Raw genomic sequence first — 20997 nt, 5'->3', positions numbered from 1 at the left:
ACTACACTATACTCATGTCAAGCCCTGTGAATATATGCATCACTAGCAAGGAAACAATCACCACTGATCTAATCCAGAAGGGCCGCTAATCGGCTAGTCCAGCCTGTGCCTGAGCTACCTCGCGCACCACTCACGTGGGGTAGCCGGCCTAAGTAGAACGCCTACTAGGGCAACTGCGACATCAAAGCAAGAAAGCCAGACTCTGAAGCGGCACTCGAGGGCGCGACCCTACCGAGTATAGAAGCGTGTCTCTGTTGAGCTCAATTAGACTCCCATAGGCTAGAATTGATGCAAATGGTCAAACGAATCCAAAAACTAAAGCTCACATTCCCTCGGCACAAACTGATACAAAAAGTAAGGATCCGAGTCCACCATCAGTCCTGATGGCACCCGGTGACACAAAACAGTCTAAACTTTACTGTAAAGGTTGACTCGGCATCTCAGCACGAGCGTAATTTCAACCTACACTAATCTAAGTATCCACGATGTCACGTCCCGCTATCGCCAATTTGGTCGATCCGGGCCCGTACACAGACGCCGAACGAACAGCACCTCCTCTGTTCGCCCAAGGCTCAACAACAACGAATACATGTATAAAGAAATAAACAATTTCCAGGATCACATTTCAATATACATGGCTTGCACGATGGCAAGCAACAAACACAAGTGATAGTAAAGCTAGCTAAACATGAAATCCACTGTAATTTAAAACTTTACATAACTGAAACATTTAGTTATTACATGCTTTATATACATTCATTTACATGTCTCTGTACATCAAAATAGATGATACACGAACCCAAAATGGTATACCACTAGTACTCGGGTGTCCACTAGCTAGGCTGCTGGCTCTTGCCTCGATCCTCGGCCACAACGCTCGCACTGGAACCTGTATGGTTAGTGGTGTGAGAACTACAAGAAAGTTCCCAGTGGGTTCGGCCGCCGACCTCGCCGACTCACCCACTAGGTCTACTCAGGCATATGTAGGCAAGAAAAGTAAACTGAGATAGTAACCAACTATAATATGTAACTACTACAATGCCTGTACAAGCTGAAAGAAACGATATATATGAAAACGGTAAATATGCATGCATGCTTTTACTGAGTTTACCCAATTCATTTTAGTTAACCCTCTGGTTAACAATTACTCACTGACGCTATCCCAAATATCGGGGAGACGCCACCTGCACCCGACGGGACCGTCAACTGGGGGAGACGCACCTCCTGGTCCAGTAAAGATGACTACTCCGGAGCTCATCGTTCAAGGAGGAGCGACCTCACTTGAACTAACAAATGTGAGTATGATCTGATCCCCCTTTAGAGGATTCAACTACAAACACTGTCACACTTTACTCTAACTAGTTCTTTATGCTAGTTTCACAAATTCATTTCTCGATGCTAACCAAACCTCTAGTTAGAATGTCACCAAGTTCACTATTGTTATAGTCCATACATTCATAGGGTTCTATGTCCACATTCTAAAGTTCACAAGTTCTCACTGTTGATAGAAATTCACATTTTCACTTGCACAATGCCAAATACCCTACAATGCATGACTAAACAATTATAAATATGCTCAATGAATAATCATAGACATAAAAGGTGATTCAAAGATTTCGGATAGCACCACCCACCTGTAGTGGTGTCAATCAACTAAGATCAAGGTCTCGGAATGCGTCGACAACTATCACTCGCGACTCAGTGCAAATGGAACTAGAACGGTCTCTACCGTAATTAGCGCGTCGTCGACCTGTCAGAATGTCAATTTAGACTTTTAGGCAAATTTACTTTCATTTATAGGAAATTAAAATGGATTAAACTTGAGTCCCAATCTCATAATTTAAAAGTTAGCCTTTCAACTCCAAGTATCAATGTATGTGTATATACTACATATATCCACTCAACGCTGATTTCAGCATCAAGCTGAAATCATTCCCATGCTGTATTTTCAGCATTAAAGGAGCCTCTTATTCTTTCTTTTCAGCAATCGTCATTACACTAATTCAGGAATTTGAGGTTGAAAGGTTGCAGCTTCCTTAGGATTTCAGCATGATGCTGAAATCCTAGTTTATGCTGAATTTCCAGCATTAAGACCGCATCAAGATAGTAATCTGACCTCAACTGCAACTCCAATTCAATTTAATTGATTTACTTCCAGCTTACAACTCTCACAGAATAACCAAGTAGCATGTCCTTGTAATGCCACTTGAATCTCGGTGTTCTCTCTTAAACATAGTCATTTCCGTTTGCCATTCAGTCATTTCAACTTTCAGCTTTACTATTAAATTCAGCATCATGCTGAAATCTAACCTTAGGCTGAATTTTCAGCATTTCACATCCTCTTGGGCAGCTACTATAAATGTAGAACGATTAGTTCTAACGTTTGTAATTTTCCTGGAGTAACTATTACTCATGGACTCAAGAATTTGCATTGACCTTACCTGAATTTAAAGCTCAATCAAGTTCTATTTCAACTCTAACAGTTAATGGTGTAGGCTGAATTTCATTCCCTCTACATGTTCTACTTAGAGCTTCGTAGAAATTCCTGCATGCATATAGTAATTGGCTCGTTGAGAAACTACTTCATAGTAGTTACAACTACCCAATTCGAACAACAAGTCTTTTATCTCAATTCCCAAGTTTTCGTCAGCTGAATTTCAATTTCCTGAATTGAACTTTTCAATTCAGCTACTCCAAATCAGTCCAAACCCCACTCAGCAGCTCTCCACAGCCTACTTCTTCCAATTCTATCAATCACACAGCAGGAAACTTGTAAACCAATCAATTCCTCACTTCCTCTTATTAATTCAGTCTCTTTTGAATTTCTGCATGTTTAATTATATATTATTCAACTCATTTCTATACAAGTACCCATGATCCAATCAAGAGTTTAGCATCATTTACCTAATTCGAAGCTTCTCCAAGGTTTTCCCTCAGCACCAAGAGTACCAGGTTGGTGCTCGACCACTTCTCATAAGCTGTAAACTCCCAGGCTGCAACTTAAAGTTGCAATAAATCCATGTGAGCCTCTTCTCTAAGGTAGTCAACTCAATTATAATTAGATATGAACTCAACTTACCTTTATTTGATACCTGAACGCGAGAAATCCACTTCTCGCACTTTCCCGAGAACCGCGACCCGCGCTTGCGACAATCGTAGCCGAAATTGTCCTTTTGGCGCTATCTTTGCGTAGGTTCGTCGGATTGCCGAACCGACTTCGCCAACGAGTTTGTTTTACCCTCAATTTGGTTTGCACGCAGTCAATTTCGCATTAGGACTCCTATCCTGCAAAAGTGCATTACCGGGGTCAAAATTCATTAAACCCGTTTCTATGCAATTCAACTTAGTTTCGCTCTTTTCTTTCCATTTCTCCCTTTTTCTCATTTTTCATTCGTATTCTTTCTTTCTTTCTTTCTTTCTTTTCCTTCTTTCTTTCTTTTCTCTTTCTTTCTTTTCCTTCTTTCTTTCTTTTTTTCTTTCTTTCTTTCTTTTTTTTTCTTTCTTTCTTGCTGGCCCTGCAGGGCAGCTGCTGCTGCTGCCACTGTTGCCACTGCTGCTGCTGCTGCTGCTGCTGCTGACAGCAGCTGCCACTGCTGCCACTGCTGCTAAGCTGCTGCTGCTGCTGCTGCTGCTGCAGCTCCTGCTGAGCTGCTGCTGCTCTGCTGCTAATGCTGGTGCCACTGCTGCTGCTGCTAGCTGCAGCTGCTGCTGCTGATTGCTGCAGCTGCTACTGCTAATGCTACTGCTGCGCAGGCTGCTGCTAAGGCTGCTGCTGCTGCTAGCTGCTCCTGCTGCTAAGGCTGCTGCTGATGCTGGCTGCAGCTGCTGCTCCAGCAGCTGCTGGCTGCTGCAGCTGATGCTACTNTGCCACTGCTGCTGCTGTCAGCAGCACTGCTGCTGCTGCTGCTGACAGCTGCTGCTGACAGCAGTTGCCACTGCTGCTGCTGCTGCTGCTGACAGCAGCTCATGCTGGTGCCACTACTACTGCTGCTAGCTGCAGCTGCTGCTGCTGATTGCTGCAGCTGCTGCTGTTGCACTGCTGCTGCTGCTTGCAGCTGCTACTGCTTGCAGCTGCTACTGCTGGCGCATGCTGCTGCTGCTGCTACTCCAGCAGCTGCTGCTGCTACTCCAGCAGCTGCTGCTGGTGCTACAGCTGCACCAGCAGGAGCTTGCTGCTGCTGCTGAGCTATTGTTGCTGCTGCTGCTACAATCAGTAGCAGCAGGGAGAGGGTAGAGAGGGAGAGAAATAAAAACTCTACCTTTCTTTTTTTTTCTACTTCTTCTTCTTCTTCTTCTTCTTCTTCTTCTCTTCTCCTTCCCTCTCTCTTTTCTCTTTCTCTCTCTCTACGTATGGAACCAGAGGGAGATAAGGATGGCTGAGGGCTCCCCTTCTGGCAGGTTTAGTGGAAATCCACTAAGCCATGTATAATTACCAAATTGCCCCTCGACTTAATTCCGTTTAGTCGCACGGATTAGATACCTTTCGCAGGCTCTTCTAAAAGTCCATTTGAGCTCAAATTTGACAGGCATGTTCGGTTTTACTTAACAAGTCCAAAGAAATTTTAACATTTCAGTTCCGACCCCATTTGGTCACTGCGAACTGTACCGAAATGCAATCTTTATCCGATAACTTTCGGATTCAATTTCTCTCTCTACAGGTGTCAGAATAATATGAAACTTGAAATCTGGCCTCATAAACATATTCCTGACATATCCTCCAATTTTCAGAATTTTTTGACACTGTGCATTTTCTGCTAATTTCTCAGTCCCATTCTGTACAGAAAATTTCAATTCTTCTGTTTTCGTTCCGATTCTAACACGAGTCATTCCAGACTTATAGATACTCTGCACACTTTAATTCTCTTAATCAAAGTTAGCGTCGGAATCTGACAATTTTCTTTACATTTCGTTTCGCGCCCAATTTGCGCCAAAACACTTATTTATCTCCAGAATTCATTCACACGCATCCAAAATCCCTCGGGGATGATGTCCAACTAGCTCAATCCGCACTTTGATCCAATAGATCAAAGTTGACATCGCAACTCCAAGATACCATATATTACTCACGATGCACTAACAGCGGCGATACAAAGGTAAACACAGCTCCTAAAGCTAAATCTAATAGAATTATCGCAAAGTTCAATGTGTAGGTTTTCTCTTAAGCCAATTCCCAATTTAGCATTTTATAAACTTCTAGAATAAGTACATCATGCTCCAAAATGAGATTTCGTATATAAATATGCAAATCTATAATTTTGAGCCACTAAACATGATGATCAATACTTTAACTATACATGCTGAAATTATATGTTACTTAGGAAGAATTCCGAAGATTTCGGTGGACATTAACCCTCCTTATTCGCTAATCCAACCATGGGTTGATCTGAAACTCCGCGAGCTCCTTTCTCTAACTCCAAGTAAAAGGAAAGTGGCGTCGAAATCCAAAAATCCCTGCCGGAAGTGATGAAATTAAAAGTCGGATAGAGTTTCCAATGAAAATCAACATGTTGAATGAATTCGACTTTTTGGAACCCAATTAGTCCAAGTGGAAAACAATGTACCTTCGAATTCGGCTGGGAGCGTATTTTAAGCAACTAGAATTCACGCGTGGCTCCGCTAGAATCCCTTACTAGAATCATACAGAGAAATTGAAGTTTCGATTAATGAATGGGATCAATTCCTGGAAAATTTCAGTATAGCACAATAGATGTAATTCAGCCGTATTAACCTTGAATCCAACTCCAAATAGGGACAAGTTGAGCCCTGACACTTTCCTTACTGCGAAGGACCCTCGAATTCGAAATTGAAGTTTGAGTAGCCACTAAGTTGTCCTCCCCCCCAAACCACCACTGGATTCCTGTTGTAGCTGAGGTAGCTGCTGGCTTCCAAGCTGCCAGCAGTGAGTTGCGCTTCCTTCTTGCTCCACCAACCNCCCCCCCCCCAAACCACCACTGGATTCCTGTTGTAGCTGAGGTAGCTGCTGGCTTCCAAGCTGCCAGCAGTGAGTTGCGCTTCCTTCTTGCTCCACCAACCAACCCACAACGAAATTGGGAATTGGAATTTATCCATGAGTGATCTTAGGTCTTTCCACTACAAGAAAAACCCAATATTCCCCTATGAAATTCCACTACAAATAAAAGATAAATGTCAAAATTTCAGCATTGACGAAAAACAATTTCTTTTTGGGTTTTCGACCTCAACGAAAAATGAATTTCTCATTCATTTTACCTTCAAATTGATCCAAACAAGATTCTACGCAGTAGAGGATGAAGTCAAGATCACTCCCAACCTTTTCAAAGCTCAGCTCCTATAAAAATTTTGAACGAACTTTAATGAATTCCAACAGTGGACGAAATCAGCCTGAAATTTCAGCATTGGACCAACTTTGATCAACTTTAAAATTAAAGCCACTAACCTTCAATTTCAGCTCAAGGAAGATATAGGCTGACTCCCCAACTTCCCCCCACACAATTACATGTGCTCAATTTTGAAGTTGGAGCCCCAGGGATCACCCAATTGCATCCATCTTCAAGCTTGTCTTGCTGCTGCTGAAATGCTTTGGCAGCAATACTGGTGTTGGTGAGGTCCCTGTAGCCAGCAAAGATGAAGAGGAAGCAGTAGTAGAAGATGATGATGAAGTTACTGCTGGTGTTGCTTGCTCTAGTTCGTCGAGAAGAAGAGGGAAGCGAAGAAGTCCACTGCTGCTGCCACAAGTGGACTGCTGCTGCTACAACACTAAACTGCAGTAGAATGTTGCTGGCTGCCTGCGCATGGAGGACAGCAGGGAGAGGAGTAGAAGAAGAAGGAGGAGGAAAAGAGGAGGAAGAAGAATGAGGGAATTGGGAGGCCAACTATCAGCTGAATGCAACAGTCCAAATTCTCAATTAAGGGTGGTTGGCTTTGGTGCAATGTACCACAAGCTCCACCTATCTAATGTATTCCAGCTGAGAATAAATCTCTAGTTCGGAATTATTTGTGACGTCCATTTTGCGTCCAAATTAATTCCGAGTTGTCCCGATACTGTCCAGACGTGTCGACTAAATCTAGAACTATAAATATTTCGGCAAAATAATATTAACTATTTTTTCGGGACATTACATATACCGGCTCCACAATATCAACAATCTCTTTCACATAATCCCAAAATTTAGCGGACAGAATTATTTGCTCAATCGATCTTCCATCAGCCGTGGAGGCATAACGAGAAGTTTGTCATTCATCTGATGGAAACATGGACTTAAATCTATTTTTATTTTGAAGAATACAGTTTAGAATGATAAAATTTGCAGCAAATCGTGTGATACCAGGATGTATGAGCTCTCGTCCTGTGAATTTCACCATTAAAGTATGGACCCAAAGATAATTATACAAATATTTAGATACACGTTGTGCAGTATCTATAGTTTTTTTCACCTAGTTTTTCTCACCAAAGTCAGACATCATTAGGTTGATGCAATGCGCTGCACAAGTAGTCCAAAATAAATATGGATGCTTTTGCATAAGTAGTTTGCCAGCTTTCTTGAAGTTTGCACTATTGTTCGATACTACCTGTACTACACATTTCTCATCAATCTCACTTAAAACTTGCTCCAATAATGTATATATATGTAGTCAGCATCTTCAAATCGATTGGTCGCATCGACTGACTTGTGGAAGACCACCTTGCCATTGCAATAAATTAAAAAAATTATGATGATCATTTTTGTCGGTCCTGTCCCACTATCACACATCAAGATAACACCATACATTTCCTACTGTTGTTTGAAGTTTTTTACCTATGCATGGATATCATTGATCTCCATGTCAAGATATTTGCCAGCGATCTCATACGACGTTGGGGGTTCAACTCTTGGACTTTCCTTTTGTATGATAGCAATCATTGATCTATAATATGAAGTGCTTGCTGCATGAGAAGAAATATGACTGAGGTGATAAAACTTTGCTATTGCTCGACCAATTCTGCCTTTCTTATCTTTGTTTAGCATTATATCTGTGCGCTATTGTTGAGCATCTGGGCCAGAAAATGCCATTGGATCTATATCTATAATATTTGGATGTCTTCCATTTTTTCCTTTTGGTCCTGTTTTTAATCTGTCGAACATGCGGCCAACAGAACCACTTAGAGCTAAACTAGATGATGTAGAACCAGATCCGGAGCCAGGCTTAGACCCACCACGGGCATCAAACTGAGAGCGTCCAAATTGTGCTTTATGTCATTGGACTTCATCTTGCTGCCATCCTTTTTGTAGATATGCTTCCATGGTAGCTCTAGTATCAGCATCTAATTCATCACCTGTACCTTCATATGGGTCAACAGGGGGAGCCGTTCGTTTATCTAGTTCATCCCGATCGTCTTTCACTTTGTTTTTTGCTATCTTTGTATATTGTAACTCAATTTTTGTTGCATGTCTTATCTCCTGAGGGACTTTAGGACATTTCACTACTTTAGAAAAACCACCAGCGATATGTTTCTTTAGGCGGGTGACACCTCCGCCCATTCTGACCATATTACAGTAATGCACTTCCAATGAAATCTGTTCCCACCAATCATTTGTCCATGCTGCCAACTATCATTTTTTGACAATTTATTAACATAAAGACAACTATCGTAAAATCTATTCCAAAGAAATAAGAAAAAGAACAACATGATGAAAAGAAAATCATATCAATCAACTTTGAAATTCTTTTGATTTCTTTTTTAGAATTTAAAAAAGTATAATAAGATAAAATTATAGAAAATTTTATTTTTTCTAAAAACTTTTCAAGATCTATAAATTGATTCGATCAGGAAGCATATAATGACTAGAACAAGCAGAATAGGGCTATAATTACATCTAGAATTTTTTATTTTTTATTCTTTTAAAAAATATTTAATCAAAATTTGAAGAAAATAAATTTTTAAAAAATCCTTAGAAAACTTGTGAGAATTGATTAACTTTTAAAATTCTTTTAATTTTTTCTTTCGTTTATTTGAATTTTAAAAATTTATAAAATAAAAGATTAGAGAAAAACTTTTCTCAAAATCATAATTTTTCCAAAATTATTTTATATTATTTTTTAAAATTATTATATGTTAGAATTTTTAAAATACGAAGACATCTTTCTTTCTTTCTTTTGACCATATTATAGTTTTTTTTTATAAAATACAAAAAAATAATTTTTAAAATTATTTGAAAAAAGTTATTTTTAATTAATACTTTAAGAAAAATTGGTAGATCCATTGAAAAAATTTAGCAATAAATTATATGACAAATAAATTTAAATAACAATTGATTATTTTAGTTTTAAATTTTATTAGTATTTTCAATTTTCTAACGCAAAAATATAATTTATTGTTTGATGTGCTTCAAAATTTGTTTATCGAGTTTGATTTTGTTCCTCCAATTTGTCGAAAATTGTGGTGATAAATTTTTATAAAATAATTTGTGAAGAAAAAGTAGATGTCTGTGGTAGAACTCGGCCGGAGCCCCCATATTGAGAAATATAAAAGAGAAGTAGATCTGATATGTAAATTACCACGTATGGATCGGATATTGATAAGTTACCATGTATGGATCGGATATGTAAATTAAAAATTTACCCGTATATTGATAAACAAAAAACTAAATTATAATTTTTTTTGACTTACCTAAGAAGTAGATCTTCGATTTGTAATGTTTTTGCTCCTTTCTAAGCGACAGTAAGAAAGGAGAAAAATAATTTTAGGAAGATATGTAAGAACTAAGAAGAGAAGAAAAGAGCAGAGGAGAAGGTAGCCAGGCATGGGAGGAAGGCAGGGGAGAAAAGAAAAAAGAAGGGGGGTTCTCGGGATGCCTCGGGTACCCAAAGAGAAAAAAAAAATGAAAAAAAAAGTGCATCCAACCAGAAAAAAGATAAGTGCAAAAGTTCAAGAAGAAAGAGGAGGGGTGCGGTACTTGGATGCTTCAAGTGCCAAACAGAACCCAAAAAGAAAAGCAACAAGCAAAAAAAAAAAAAAAATCCCCACGGCACGGCACGCGTGCCGCAGTACCCTCGCGGGTATTGTGCTGTCTTGCGCGATACCCACGGGATACCGCGGCACGGCGTGGGGATGCTGGACCCCGTGGGTACCGCGGCACGAGGGTTGGGGGGTGCGAGAGCCCCCCCCCTTCCGTATCGTGCCATACGTGCCGCCCCGTGCCGTACGGCATCGGGCGGCTCTTCAAACCATAATTTGAAGTATCTTTCGTTTTCTTTTTTTGGGATAGGGATAGGGTAGATCATGAGCTAAGGTTGCGTTTGCAAATGCAGTGGCCTAATGTATGCACCTACTTTGATACTATAGTGGGCCTAAAATACCAGAATGCTTTAGAGCTTCCTTCCTATGCTATAGAATGGTGGTGTGTAGGGGTGGAAACGAGCCGAGCTCGAGCGAGCTTATGTCAGCTCAAATTCGGCTTGAAATTAATTTCGAGCCTAAATCTAGGCTCAAGCTCGGCTTGAAATTAATTCGAGCCGAGCTCGAGCGAGCCTAATTTCGAGTCGAGCCGAGCTCGAGCTCTAAACGAGCCAATTGAAATTCTTGACATTATATAATCAATAGTTTAATTTTTATAGAACATTACCTACAATTTGATGCAACATGTCCAATAGTTCAAAATACAAAATAATTATAAGAAATATGAGCTAGGGTGACTTCCTGACTAGATGAGGGTCTGAGAGAGAGAGAGAGAGAGGAAAAAAAGTAGGGATTTGAAAATTTAAATGTTATCATGTTTTAGGGTTATGTGCAACAGTGAAAGTCTGAAAGAGAGAGTGTGTTATGTAAATTTAGAGTTGGGCTCAATTGCACGGTTGTACTTGTTGGGTTTATTTTATGGGCCAACAATAATGGCCCAAATTAAATTAAAGCCTATATATAATTAAAATACATTATATTTATAAATATCATCCCCATGTTGCTATCACGTTTTTAGCCATTGGATCTACTTTTTGATTACAAATAGCCCTTGGATCAAACACTTTTCCACCTACCACCACCTACCACCATCATCTCAACCTCACATCTCTCCATCCAAGGGCTAAAAACACACAAGTATCACTTGGGTGATACTTGTAAAAGTATTCTAGCCCTACTATATATATATATATAGAGAGAGAGAGAGAGAGAGAGAGAGAGAGAGAGTCCAGCTGCTATACTTTTATGAGTATTGGCTCCTTTATATTCATAAGTTTTCGACCCTTAGATTTATTCCATTAATTATTTTTATCCATTAGATCATACTATTTAACCAACTACCCACTCAACCCTAGGGGACCACTATCATTCTAAATGGGGACCACCATCATCCTAACCACACATTCCATCAATCAACGGTTAAAAATTTATGAGTACAAGGGGGTCTATACTCATAAGAGTATAGTAACCCCAGCCTATATATATATATATATATATTCGAGCTTTTCGAGCTTAATTCGAACGAGCTGAGTAATACTCAAGCTCGGGTTGAAATGAATTTCGTGCCTTTTTTCATGTTCAAGCTCGGCTCATTTAATTTCGAGTCGAGCTCGAGCGAGCCAAATATCAAGTCGAACGCGAGCCGGCTCGCTCATTTGCCAGCCCTACTCATGGTAAGTTACTAGATGGAGAAATGTATGTGCTATTTAAGAATAATTCGAACGAGCCGAGTAATACTCAAGCTCGGCTTGAAATGAATTTCGAGCCTTTTATTTTGTTCAAGCTCGGCTCATTTAATTTCGAGTCGAGCTCGAGCGAGCCGAATATCGAGCCGAACACGNCGAGTCGAACACGAGCCGGCTCGCTCGTTTGCCAGCCCTAGTGGTGTGAATCACCACCAGAGAAGCATTGGTTAGATGCTTCTCGAGTAACGATTTGGACCAATATTGTCACGTCCCGGTGCGGAAGCCCAACCGGATTCGTATAGACTCACTGCATGGACAGATCTTTTTTGTCCGCACGAAGCGAAAACACTTCTACAATCAGTTTTCAACCATACACATGTAGAAAAGCAATTACAACTAAAGAAATACTAAGGAAGTAGACATCTAACTTCAACCATTCCAAAATTACTGCAATTTAGGTTATCCCTACAACATGAAAAGGGGATTATAATTACTGCCTCTTAGTTTTAGGTCCATTTCACCAAATAATATAAAGGTTAGCTTAGCTAGTTCGGGAATTTCTTTCCACGGTCACGCACCTCCCCGATGGTTGGATCTGTAAAAAAAAACAACAAATAGGAGTGAGAACTATATGAAATAGTTCCCAATGTGTTCAGCTGCCGAAAGGGACGATCTGCACTCACTAGGTCTAAACGAGACATAATAGTAAGGAGGATAATAATAATAAACAATAACTAGCGAATGAGAATAATATACAGTCAAGCTACAATGCAACTACTGTGCCTCTAAAAGAATGGAGAGTGTATTATCAATATGACTAATGTAAATGACATATGCATCAAGTTTCATGAGAGTATCGATTATAATCAACACTATGTTCAACTAAATCAGCGTATGTACTGAGTTACCATGAGTGTCAAATAATATCCTAGGCATCAAATCTAACTCAATTAGTATATACATCAATTGTTCATTTTAAATACCAGTAATATTTTACCCAATTTCTTGGGGACTGACGCAAGGTCTAGTCCCAACTTGCGTCGCGCCTTATGGGTCACGACCATTGTGTCCATCATCCTATGTGGTTGTGATGTGCATCCATCACTCAAGGTCGCGTATCGCATCCATCGCCCATTTCGACATTCAACAACGAACTCCGAAGACCTAGTCCCGTGGGGTAGCGAACCCCACTAGCGAATTGCTCGTTGAGCTCAATTTGGCCCTTGCAAGCTTTAGTCATATGCTTATGATCAAAAGGACCACACACAATTAATCACAAGAGTTCTCTTGCTCAATCGTCATCTCCTGTCATAAGGTCATCCCAAGAATTATTTCACCAACAACTATGTTCTCAACATGTAAAATGATTATTACGTTACGACATCCGTAGGACCATACAAAGTATATTCGTTAGTTTTAACATGCTTAGTAGAAGGCGGATGAAGACTGAGATTTACAAGGCATGCTTGGCAATCATCAAAATTACTCATGCTCAAGAATGTCCTATTTAACGATAGTATTATCTCAACAATTGAATATTCCGTTATCTTGATCTCAATATTTATCAACTCAAAAGAATGCAATAGCATAGTAATAATACCCAAAAGCAATGGATTATATATTCTATCATCTTAGCATGCCTACTTCAAGGTAAAAGGATAACAATGGAAAATATAAAGCATGCTATTACAAGATTCTCAAACAATGACTACTAATGATGCACCTCAAGAAACTAGGTGATTAGGCACGGCAATTCAAAGATTTTCGAAGGTATAGTATCTATCAACAATATTAATCATGCATCATGAAGTATTTTCAAGAAACACTACCATTATTATACGACAATTGTGCCTTATGAAGCACGGATACTTCAAATTTCACGTCGTACTCGTATCGGATACGTATCGGATACCGATACGCGCCCGATACGTGTCCGATACGGGAATGAAGTATCCTGCATTTTTAAAAAATAAAAAAATATCGGATACGGCTCGAATACGTGACGGATACGGGGAGATACGGGGGGGACACGACCAGGTTCTTTTTTGGTCTAAAATGATCGAAATTTAAAATTTTTTTAAAAGCTCACATCCAAACCTATTCAAAAGAAGGAAAAGAGTGAGAAAAACGTCAATCTCTATTCAATTTGTCATTTCATCTATCTTTTTGCTCTTGAATGGTAGAAGGCGCTCCCTCTTGTTCTATCTTCATACAGTATTTACTTTTTTTCATCTAATTTGTCAACCTAGCATTAAGCAACAAAGGCTATAGAAAATGTGATTTTTTTTTCCTTCTCTATTAAATTGTTAGCATATTTTTTTGTTACTATTTTAATAATAGAACTAACAAAACAGACATATATATTGAATGGCTAATTATCTAGTTTGTGCGACTACATATTTATTGTTATCATTTAATCAAGTTGGATGATAGTTGGTTTGATACTTTCTTAATTATTATTTTATATGATTGATTATCTTTTTTTATGAACATATGTAGAACAATTAGACAAGTTAATGCATATTAGAACATATTCCTTAATATAGTTCAGATATTCTGATTGTTCTCAATATATCATTACATATAATCAACATATATTTAAATATATTTAAAATAATATTTCATTCAAGTATATCCCGCGTATCGTATCCTAAAAGTTTTAGGAATAGCTATATCACCGTATCCGTATCCCCGTATCCGTATCTGTGCAACATAGATTGTGCCAATCAAAATGTAGCATACAAGAAAGGAGTTATTTAGACAGAGATATCACCACTATCGGAGAGCCATAACCCACCATAACTGGAAGATCGCCGTCAAATGGTTAGATTTCAGCATTTGATCGGTCAACTATCCCTAATGTAGGATTTTCCCATTCCCTTTTCTTCCAATTTGTTGCATGATCCAAAAAAGTTGGATTGGGCTCCAATCAAATTTTTTCCCAATTTTTTAGGACTTTTCTTTTGCGCCTATTTTGTGTGGAATGAGAGAGGAGGATTAGGAGTTTTGGGAGGAGAAGAAAGAGAGGAGATGATATCCACGGGGAAGAAGGACGGATCAGCCCATTTTCAAGAAACCCCTTGTACCTATGAAAAATTATAATTTTTGCCCGGTTCTGATCTGATAAGCTTTATGGAGCCCATCCGAACGTCGGTTTAGCTCAAATTTGACAGGCAGGCTGAACTAAAATTAATTAGTGGTAATTTATAACTTTTCAACTTTGGACCACTTTGGGCCTTCGAAAGCCCTACCGAGCAAAATTTTTGATGGATTATTGATACACTTTGTTTTTAATGTTCAGGTGTCCGAATGACACGAAACTTTAAATCTAGTCCCAATACATTAAAACTGATGACTTTTCAAAGTTTCATAATTTTTCGCCGTTATTAATATTCAGCAGAGTTATAAGCAACAAACATTTCAGAGTACATTACCGAAATTTTCAAAATTTTTGTTTTCATTTCAATTCCAACATGAACCACTCTAGATTATCTTTTACGCTCCCAAATTCATTGCCTGTTTGGCTAAAGTTTAGTAAACTACAAATATTTTATATCACAGTAGGAGGGAAACTTCAACAGATTTATAGATTTTTTTTGAAGCCTCTAAAGCATCAAAGGCGGTAAATTTGGTCACCATAGTTCCAATTTGAAGAAATTTGCGAACTTATATTTTTTGTGATAACTCAGCCAAAAAGGTATCCATGTTGGGGAAGAACAAACAGGTAGAGGAGAGCTATATTTCTTGCAGAAGATACAAGCATGAATTGCCAATGTTATGGCATACACTACAGAATATAAGCTATTCGAAGAACAACAGGTAGCAGAGAGCTATATTTCTTGGAGTAGATACGTGCATCAATTGCCAATGTTATGGCACACACTTCAGAATATTAGCTATTCGGAATGTATCTCTTAACCTGATAGAGGTAAGAACAGAACAAATTGTATTCTTCTTTTAAGCATCTCATTTTCTAGTGCTGCGATACAATTTATAGTGATGTTAAGACATGATAAGGACACCTCCTGGAAACTCTAATCTTCTTTTGCTGAAAGAAAAGGTAATGATAAATCTGGTGGGACATCTATCAAATTGAATTAGGCTTCCTGTTTTTGCCACTTTCTTAATGATGATTTTAATTTGGTTAGCTATCCTATTTTTATGATTATGTTCTGAAAATTTAAGATTACACTTTGGCAACTGGGAGGCATTTTGAGATGTAACTGTCTGACAAAGATCAGCTGTGCAGATCAGAGGTACAAGCAGTTGGTCTTAATACACCTGATGGTCTGACAGTCGACAATCTTAGCATTTCACATATGCTTAGTTGATAGAGTTCTTTCTCTAACTACATTGCTTGGTTCAAAGAAACCATCTGAACTTGTGGACCAATTGTAATTTAGGAGGAGGTGTATGGACAAGTAAATTATAGTGGCTAACCTGAAATCTCAGGCAGAGGAACTAAGCCTCCGTTTGGTTCGGGGTTAAGAAAAAAGTAGCTATTCCAGGGATAGGGTTAAGTTCAGAGTTAAAGTGGGGTTAAAGTTTTTTTGTGTTTGGTTCGGGGTTAGAGTTAAGCTAGAATAATGAGAAATAGTGTTTGGTTGGTGTAGGTGGGATAAAAAGATAATGATTGATAAAGAAGGATAATGATTGGTTGGAGTAGGTGGGATAAGAAGATAATGAGTGATAAAGAAGGATAATGATTGGTTGGAGTAGGTGGGATAAAAAAAATAATGATTAATAAATCAAGTAAAATTACTAAAATAGCCTCACTGTAATTATTTAAAATAAATATTTTATTTATTATTTTAAATATTCTATGCTTTCAAATTATTATGAGGATTAAAATTATAAAAATTTTTGCGTAATTGTATACTTAAAATTATTTTCCACTGTTCTTTTGTAATTTTGAAAAATTTCTTAAATTTTCAAACAACAATATTAAAATTGTCATATTTATAAATTTCACGCACAATAGTATTTTCTGAATTACAATTAATATTTTAGTTATAATATCATTATACCCTCCAAAAATACTATTTTCCAACCTTTCAAATTTAGCCCCTAGTGGAGTTGAGTATCGTTAGGCGTTTTCAAATCCGATTTGTTCCGATCTTTCAAACTTTGCATTGCTATTCGANATAATGATTAATAAATCAAGTAAAATTACTAAAATAGCCTCACTGTAATTATTTAAAATAAATATTTTATTTATTATTTTAAATATTCTATGCTTTCAAATTATTATGAGGATTAAAATTATAAAAATTTTTGCGTAATTGTATACCTAAAATTATTTTCCACTGTTCTTTTAGTTATAATATCATTATACCCTCCAAAAATACTATTTTCCAACCTTTCAAATTTAGCCCCTAGTGGAGTTGAGTATCGCTAGGCGTTTTCAAATCCGATTTGTTCCGATCTTTCAAACTTTGCATTGCTATTCGAATATCATTAATAATTCTGAAATATTTATGTACATCAAGTCAATCTGCACATCAACGAACATTTACACAGATAACAACACATTGAATCAAAAACAAAAACATATACAACCAAAATAGAACCGAAATAGTACAAATATATAACAGAGTACAAAAATACGAATATCTACCAACATATCTACCTACCAATATTCAACGCAGAAAATATCATCACAATATATAACATTAATACATGTTCCATAACAGACATAAAAAAACAAGTGTTACAAAGTATATCTATCTCATACATCATAATCAGCCCCAATTGTCAAATAACAATATAACCACTACACTCATTTCTACCAAATATCAATACAATTATCTAATTTATATAAAATTATATTCTAGTGTTCCACAATTGATTTGTAATATTAGCACGTAGATCCTCACCATTTTGGGAGTCCTCAATTACTCCCACTAAATCGTCCACTCCACCTTCATTTTCAGCGTTCTGTTCATCTGGACCCTCATCAGGAAAAATGTTATCATTTGCTTGGTGACGGCGAATAAAGTTATGTATTATACAACATGCCATAGCAATCAAGCATTGAACTTTATACGAAAATGGTGTTGCTACATTTAGAATTTTGAAACGCTTCTTCAAAATGCCAAATGTTCTCTCAACCACATTCCTTAATTGAGCATGCCGGTGGTTATACAAATCTCGTGGATTTCGATGAACGCGGGCTCGTGTGCTTGCGTCAAACTGACTAATATGGTAACGCTCTCCTCTATAGGGTGCAAGAAATTCTTCAGTATTTGCATATTCCGAGTCTACTAAGTAATACTTGCCTGCAAATAATATAATAACCATATGTTATTAGTATAAAAAACTTATCTACAATAGTGTTCATATATATTTAAATTTAACAAATAATTTATTAGCAAGACTACCTTCGGGAACAACGAAACCACCTCTTTCGCATGCCCATCGAAGTACTCTCATATCGGCAGCAGAGCCTTCCCATCCTGTGCATACAAATAAAAAATTAAGATCAAATGACACCGCAGCCATCATATTTTGTGAGGTGAACCCTTTTCGACATCGAAATGGTGCTTGTTGACTCCTTTTGACCACTACTGGAATATGTGTCCCGTCGATCGCACCAATAGCATTCTACAGTTTTACAAAAGAAAAGATAAAAATATTAGTAAAAAATTTTATTTATACACCAATGTATTATACGTAAAAGTGTGTATGGTTACCTTGAAAGGATGAAAATTTTGATTATCCCGAATTCTTGGATGCACGGCAGCATTACTTGACGGCAACATTATATAGTCATCTTTTAGCCTCACAATGCCGCGTAGTACATTGTTAAAATGCCTACTAATGGTTTCTCCGGAATGTTGGAATGTTTCCGCCAATATTCGGTTTGCCACGCCATGCCCTACGCCATATAGAAAGATGCCTAACTGCTCATCAGCAGTCATATTTCTTGTGCTACTTATTAAGCCCTTCTCGACTAAAGCATCGCGGAGTGCAATAAATGTAGTTGCACTCACACGAAAGTGATGACAGCAACGTTCAGGATGACCAGATAAGATATCACACAACATTTGATGTCCGGTAAACGGTCGAGTCCGACACCTTTGTCTGGGTACTCTATTTGCAACTGCAGATTCTAACTTAAGTAGCATCATAGCCTCGATAGATTCATCATCATCATCTATTATTGTCATAATGGTGGCTATGGTCTCTGAAGAAAAAATGCTTTTGTATAGTGGGTTCGCCATTAATGTCTTTCTAATTGCAACTGTTGTAAATACCGAATAAATCAGCACTTAATATGCACATCCAAAAATAAATAAATACACACGAACATATAACTATAGCAAGAGGTAATATATATAGCGCAAACATATAATAATCTTCCAACAGCAAAAAAATATGCAAAGCTAATAAGAGTAGAGGAAATATAAATCAAAGCGTCATACATTCAAGAGTCACCACCACAAAGTAGAAAGTATGCAAAGCTAAGATAAAGAAGCATCCACACGCAATAAGCTTCCAACTACCAATACCACGACAAGCTAGAAAATATGGACATCCACACGCAATAAGCATGGGTCGAGGTACGATACAGAAGAACTACCAATATGCCATTTGTCTAACTCCCGGAAAATGACGGCCTATAGTATAGATTTTGCTGCGCAATTTCTCGCTCAACCCACTTTCTTGCATGCTTGTCATTCAATGACATGAAAGCATTGCGATTCTTGTCTTCCTTAAACGCATCACAGAGAACTAAGATATCATCATCACTTAACCCCGTCATCCCATACACTCGTTGCATGCATTGGTTCTGCGATGGCATATCAGTGCTCTTGCTCAGCTCTAGCTGACATAGTTGCCGCACCCAACCAAGCTTTTCCTTACCCTGCTCCGCGATGTCAAGGTAAGCAGAAGTCCGGGCATCTACTTTCTTTTTTCGTCCCCCAGATGTAGTTGCCGTTTGTGCTTGCTTTTTGTTAGACTCTGGAGAACGAGCTCTTTTACTACCAGAGCTATGACCAGAACCACTTGCACCAGTTGTAGGCATCACGGGAGGGCTTGGGGAGCGTGACGTATTTGCTTCATCAAAGTTAGCATTTCTGGCGCACCCAGATCCCCCTGCTTCGAATGGGTCCGATGAGAGATTACAAGCTGACATTCCAATGCCAGCAATAGTATCATCCTCACCAGGGGATGACCCAGAGGAGCTTTCAATTATAGGGGGAAGCTCCACAGCACTTGTAAATGCATATCTTCCTGTCGCAGTTGTATTTTGGGTAAGAAATTCCATATCATCGTAGGCGGGAAAGGGCTTATCCCTACACCTGGCGTACGCCGGGTTCTCCTGAAGAAATAATAATAACGTTCAATTTAATACTATCATATAATGTACATGTCTTAATAACAGAGTGACGCTATTATAAAAGAAATTATAATTACCGCTATTACAGAATCCCAGATTCTTGCGTCACCAGGTGTGGGAATGTGCAAGTCAGAGTTCCATCCCCACCCGCTCTTATTGGCAAGAGAATGGTACAAATTGAAAGTTTTTTTTAACACTTTAAATCGATTCTTTAATTGTGTCTTTGTTAGGTTCAAATTGTTTCGACTGTTGAAATCATTTACCATTCGCTTCCAAGCAATCGGAATGAATGATCCATTTACGCAATTACCAAATGTATGTTCATCTCTCATCAGCCCCAACAATTGTGCATCCAACATGTTGCTCCAATTTTGACTCCTTGTTCTTGTATCAATACGAATACCACCGCTAGCCTCATTAGGTGGGTTATCTGCCAACCCACTTTGCTTTTGTTTGGACTTTGAAACTTTTTTGAAGGGACGCATCTGTAGTTAATAATGCACAAGTGCATGATGGATGCATGAATATGAGTTCAATATACTGTACCATTTACATGCAATTTCAATGGCGAGATAAAGTACATGCGAAATAAGATACTGTATTAGCATTGCCTACAATATAAGTAATGCAATAGAGACTACACATTTACACACAATGGCATAGCCTAGACAATAAATTAGCAGTTACATGCAATAGATTTGATAAATGAGCAAGGTAATCACAGATAGGTGGTTCGTTCCAACTGTTGGCTCAAGTGGTTTCCAACTAACATGGGGTTGCAAAGATTTTACAATCGATGCCATCCATCTTATGTTAATTGCAAACCTTCATCATCGCCGAACCACGACTTGTAAACCTTTATTTGTGTCTATCATATTACCAAGCTATCTTAATCAACAGTCTGTGCACAACAATGACATGGCAATTTTATACATAAACTAAACCTTGTCAACCGCAAATCTTTTATAACACCAAATAATTCAATAATAATAGCATACCAATGTTCAACATAAACCGAACATTCATAAGTTGGATTAGATCTACCAATATTC

General features: G+C 38.2%; 3 protein-coding genes and 1 long non-coding RNA gene across 6 annotated transcripts in view; 1 reads left to right on the top strand and 3 right to left on the bottom strand.

The window, feature by feature from the left end:
• LOC109705514 (rhodanese-like domain-containing protein 11, chloroplastic) overlaps positions 1 to 20997 on the top strand; it is a 38531-nt gene that overhangs the window by 5870 nt on the left and 11664 nt on the right. The window lies entirely within an intron of this gene.
• LOC109705516 lies at positions 831 to 3418 on the bottom strand. 2 transcript variants are annotated; one of them, XR_002214774.1, is made up of 4 exons: positions 3080 to 3418; positions 2905 to 2999; positions 1635 to 1750; positions 831 to 889 (listed from the first exon to the last, which is right to left on the bottom strand). It is a non-coding gene; the product is annotated as an uncharacterized LOC109705516 (long non-coding RNA). The 2 variants fall into 2 exon arrangements; XR_002214775.1 differs by having other exon boundaries at positions 2905 to 2993.
• Positions 17215 to 18173, bottom strand: LOC109705515. Its single transcript, XM_020226246.1, has 2 exons — positions 17982 to 18173; positions 17215 to 17879 (listed from the first exon to the last, which is right to left on the bottom strand). Exons 1-2 carry the CDS (start codon positions 18103 to 18105, stop codon positions 17425 to 17427), a joined length of 579 nt encoding a protein of 192 aa, XP_020081835.1. The 5' UTR covers positions 18106 to 18173; the 3' UTR covers positions 17215 to 17424.
• Positions 18818 to 20737, bottom strand: LOC109705513. The gene is made up of 2 exons (XM_020226243.1): positions 20023 to 20737; positions 18818 to 19927 (listed from the first exon to the last, which is right to left on the bottom strand). The coding sequence occupies exons 1-2, from the start codon at positions 20428 to 20430 to the stop codon at positions 19199 to 19201; spliced, it is 1137 nt and encodes a 378-aa protein (XP_020081832.1). The 5' UTR covers positions 20431 to 20737; the 3' UTR covers positions 18818 to 19198.

This window comes from Ananas comosus, unplaced genomic scaffold (assembly GCF_001540865.1).
Source record: "Ananas comosus cultivar F153 unplaced genomic scaffold, ASM154086v1, whole genome shotgun sequence".
NCBI classification, from domain to species: Eukaryota; Viridiplantae; Streptophyta; class Magnoliopsida; order Poales; family Bromeliaceae; genus Ananas; species Ananas comosus.
This window is presented reverse-complemented; position numbering and strand designations above follow the sequence as displayed.

Bases quoted from the DNA above. Each gene is read 5' to 3' on its own strand.
- LOC109705515 (XM_020226246.1), bottom strand. From the start codon at position 18,105: ATGATGGCTGCGGTGTCATTTGATCTTAATTTTTTATTTGTATGCACA. The intron at 17,880-17,981 runs GTAGTCTTGCTA...TATTATTTGCAG, and splicing joins TGGTTTCGTTGTTCCCGAAG to GCAAGTATTACTTAGTAGAC.
- LOC109705513 (XM_020226243.1), bottom strand. From the start codon at position 20,430: ATGCGTCCCTTCAAAAAAGTTTCAAAGTCCAAACAAAAGCAAAGTGGG. The intron at 19,928-20,022 runs GTAATTATAATT...TTATTTCTTCAG, and splicing joins TCTGGGATTCTGTAATAGCG to GAGAACCCGGCGTACGCCAG.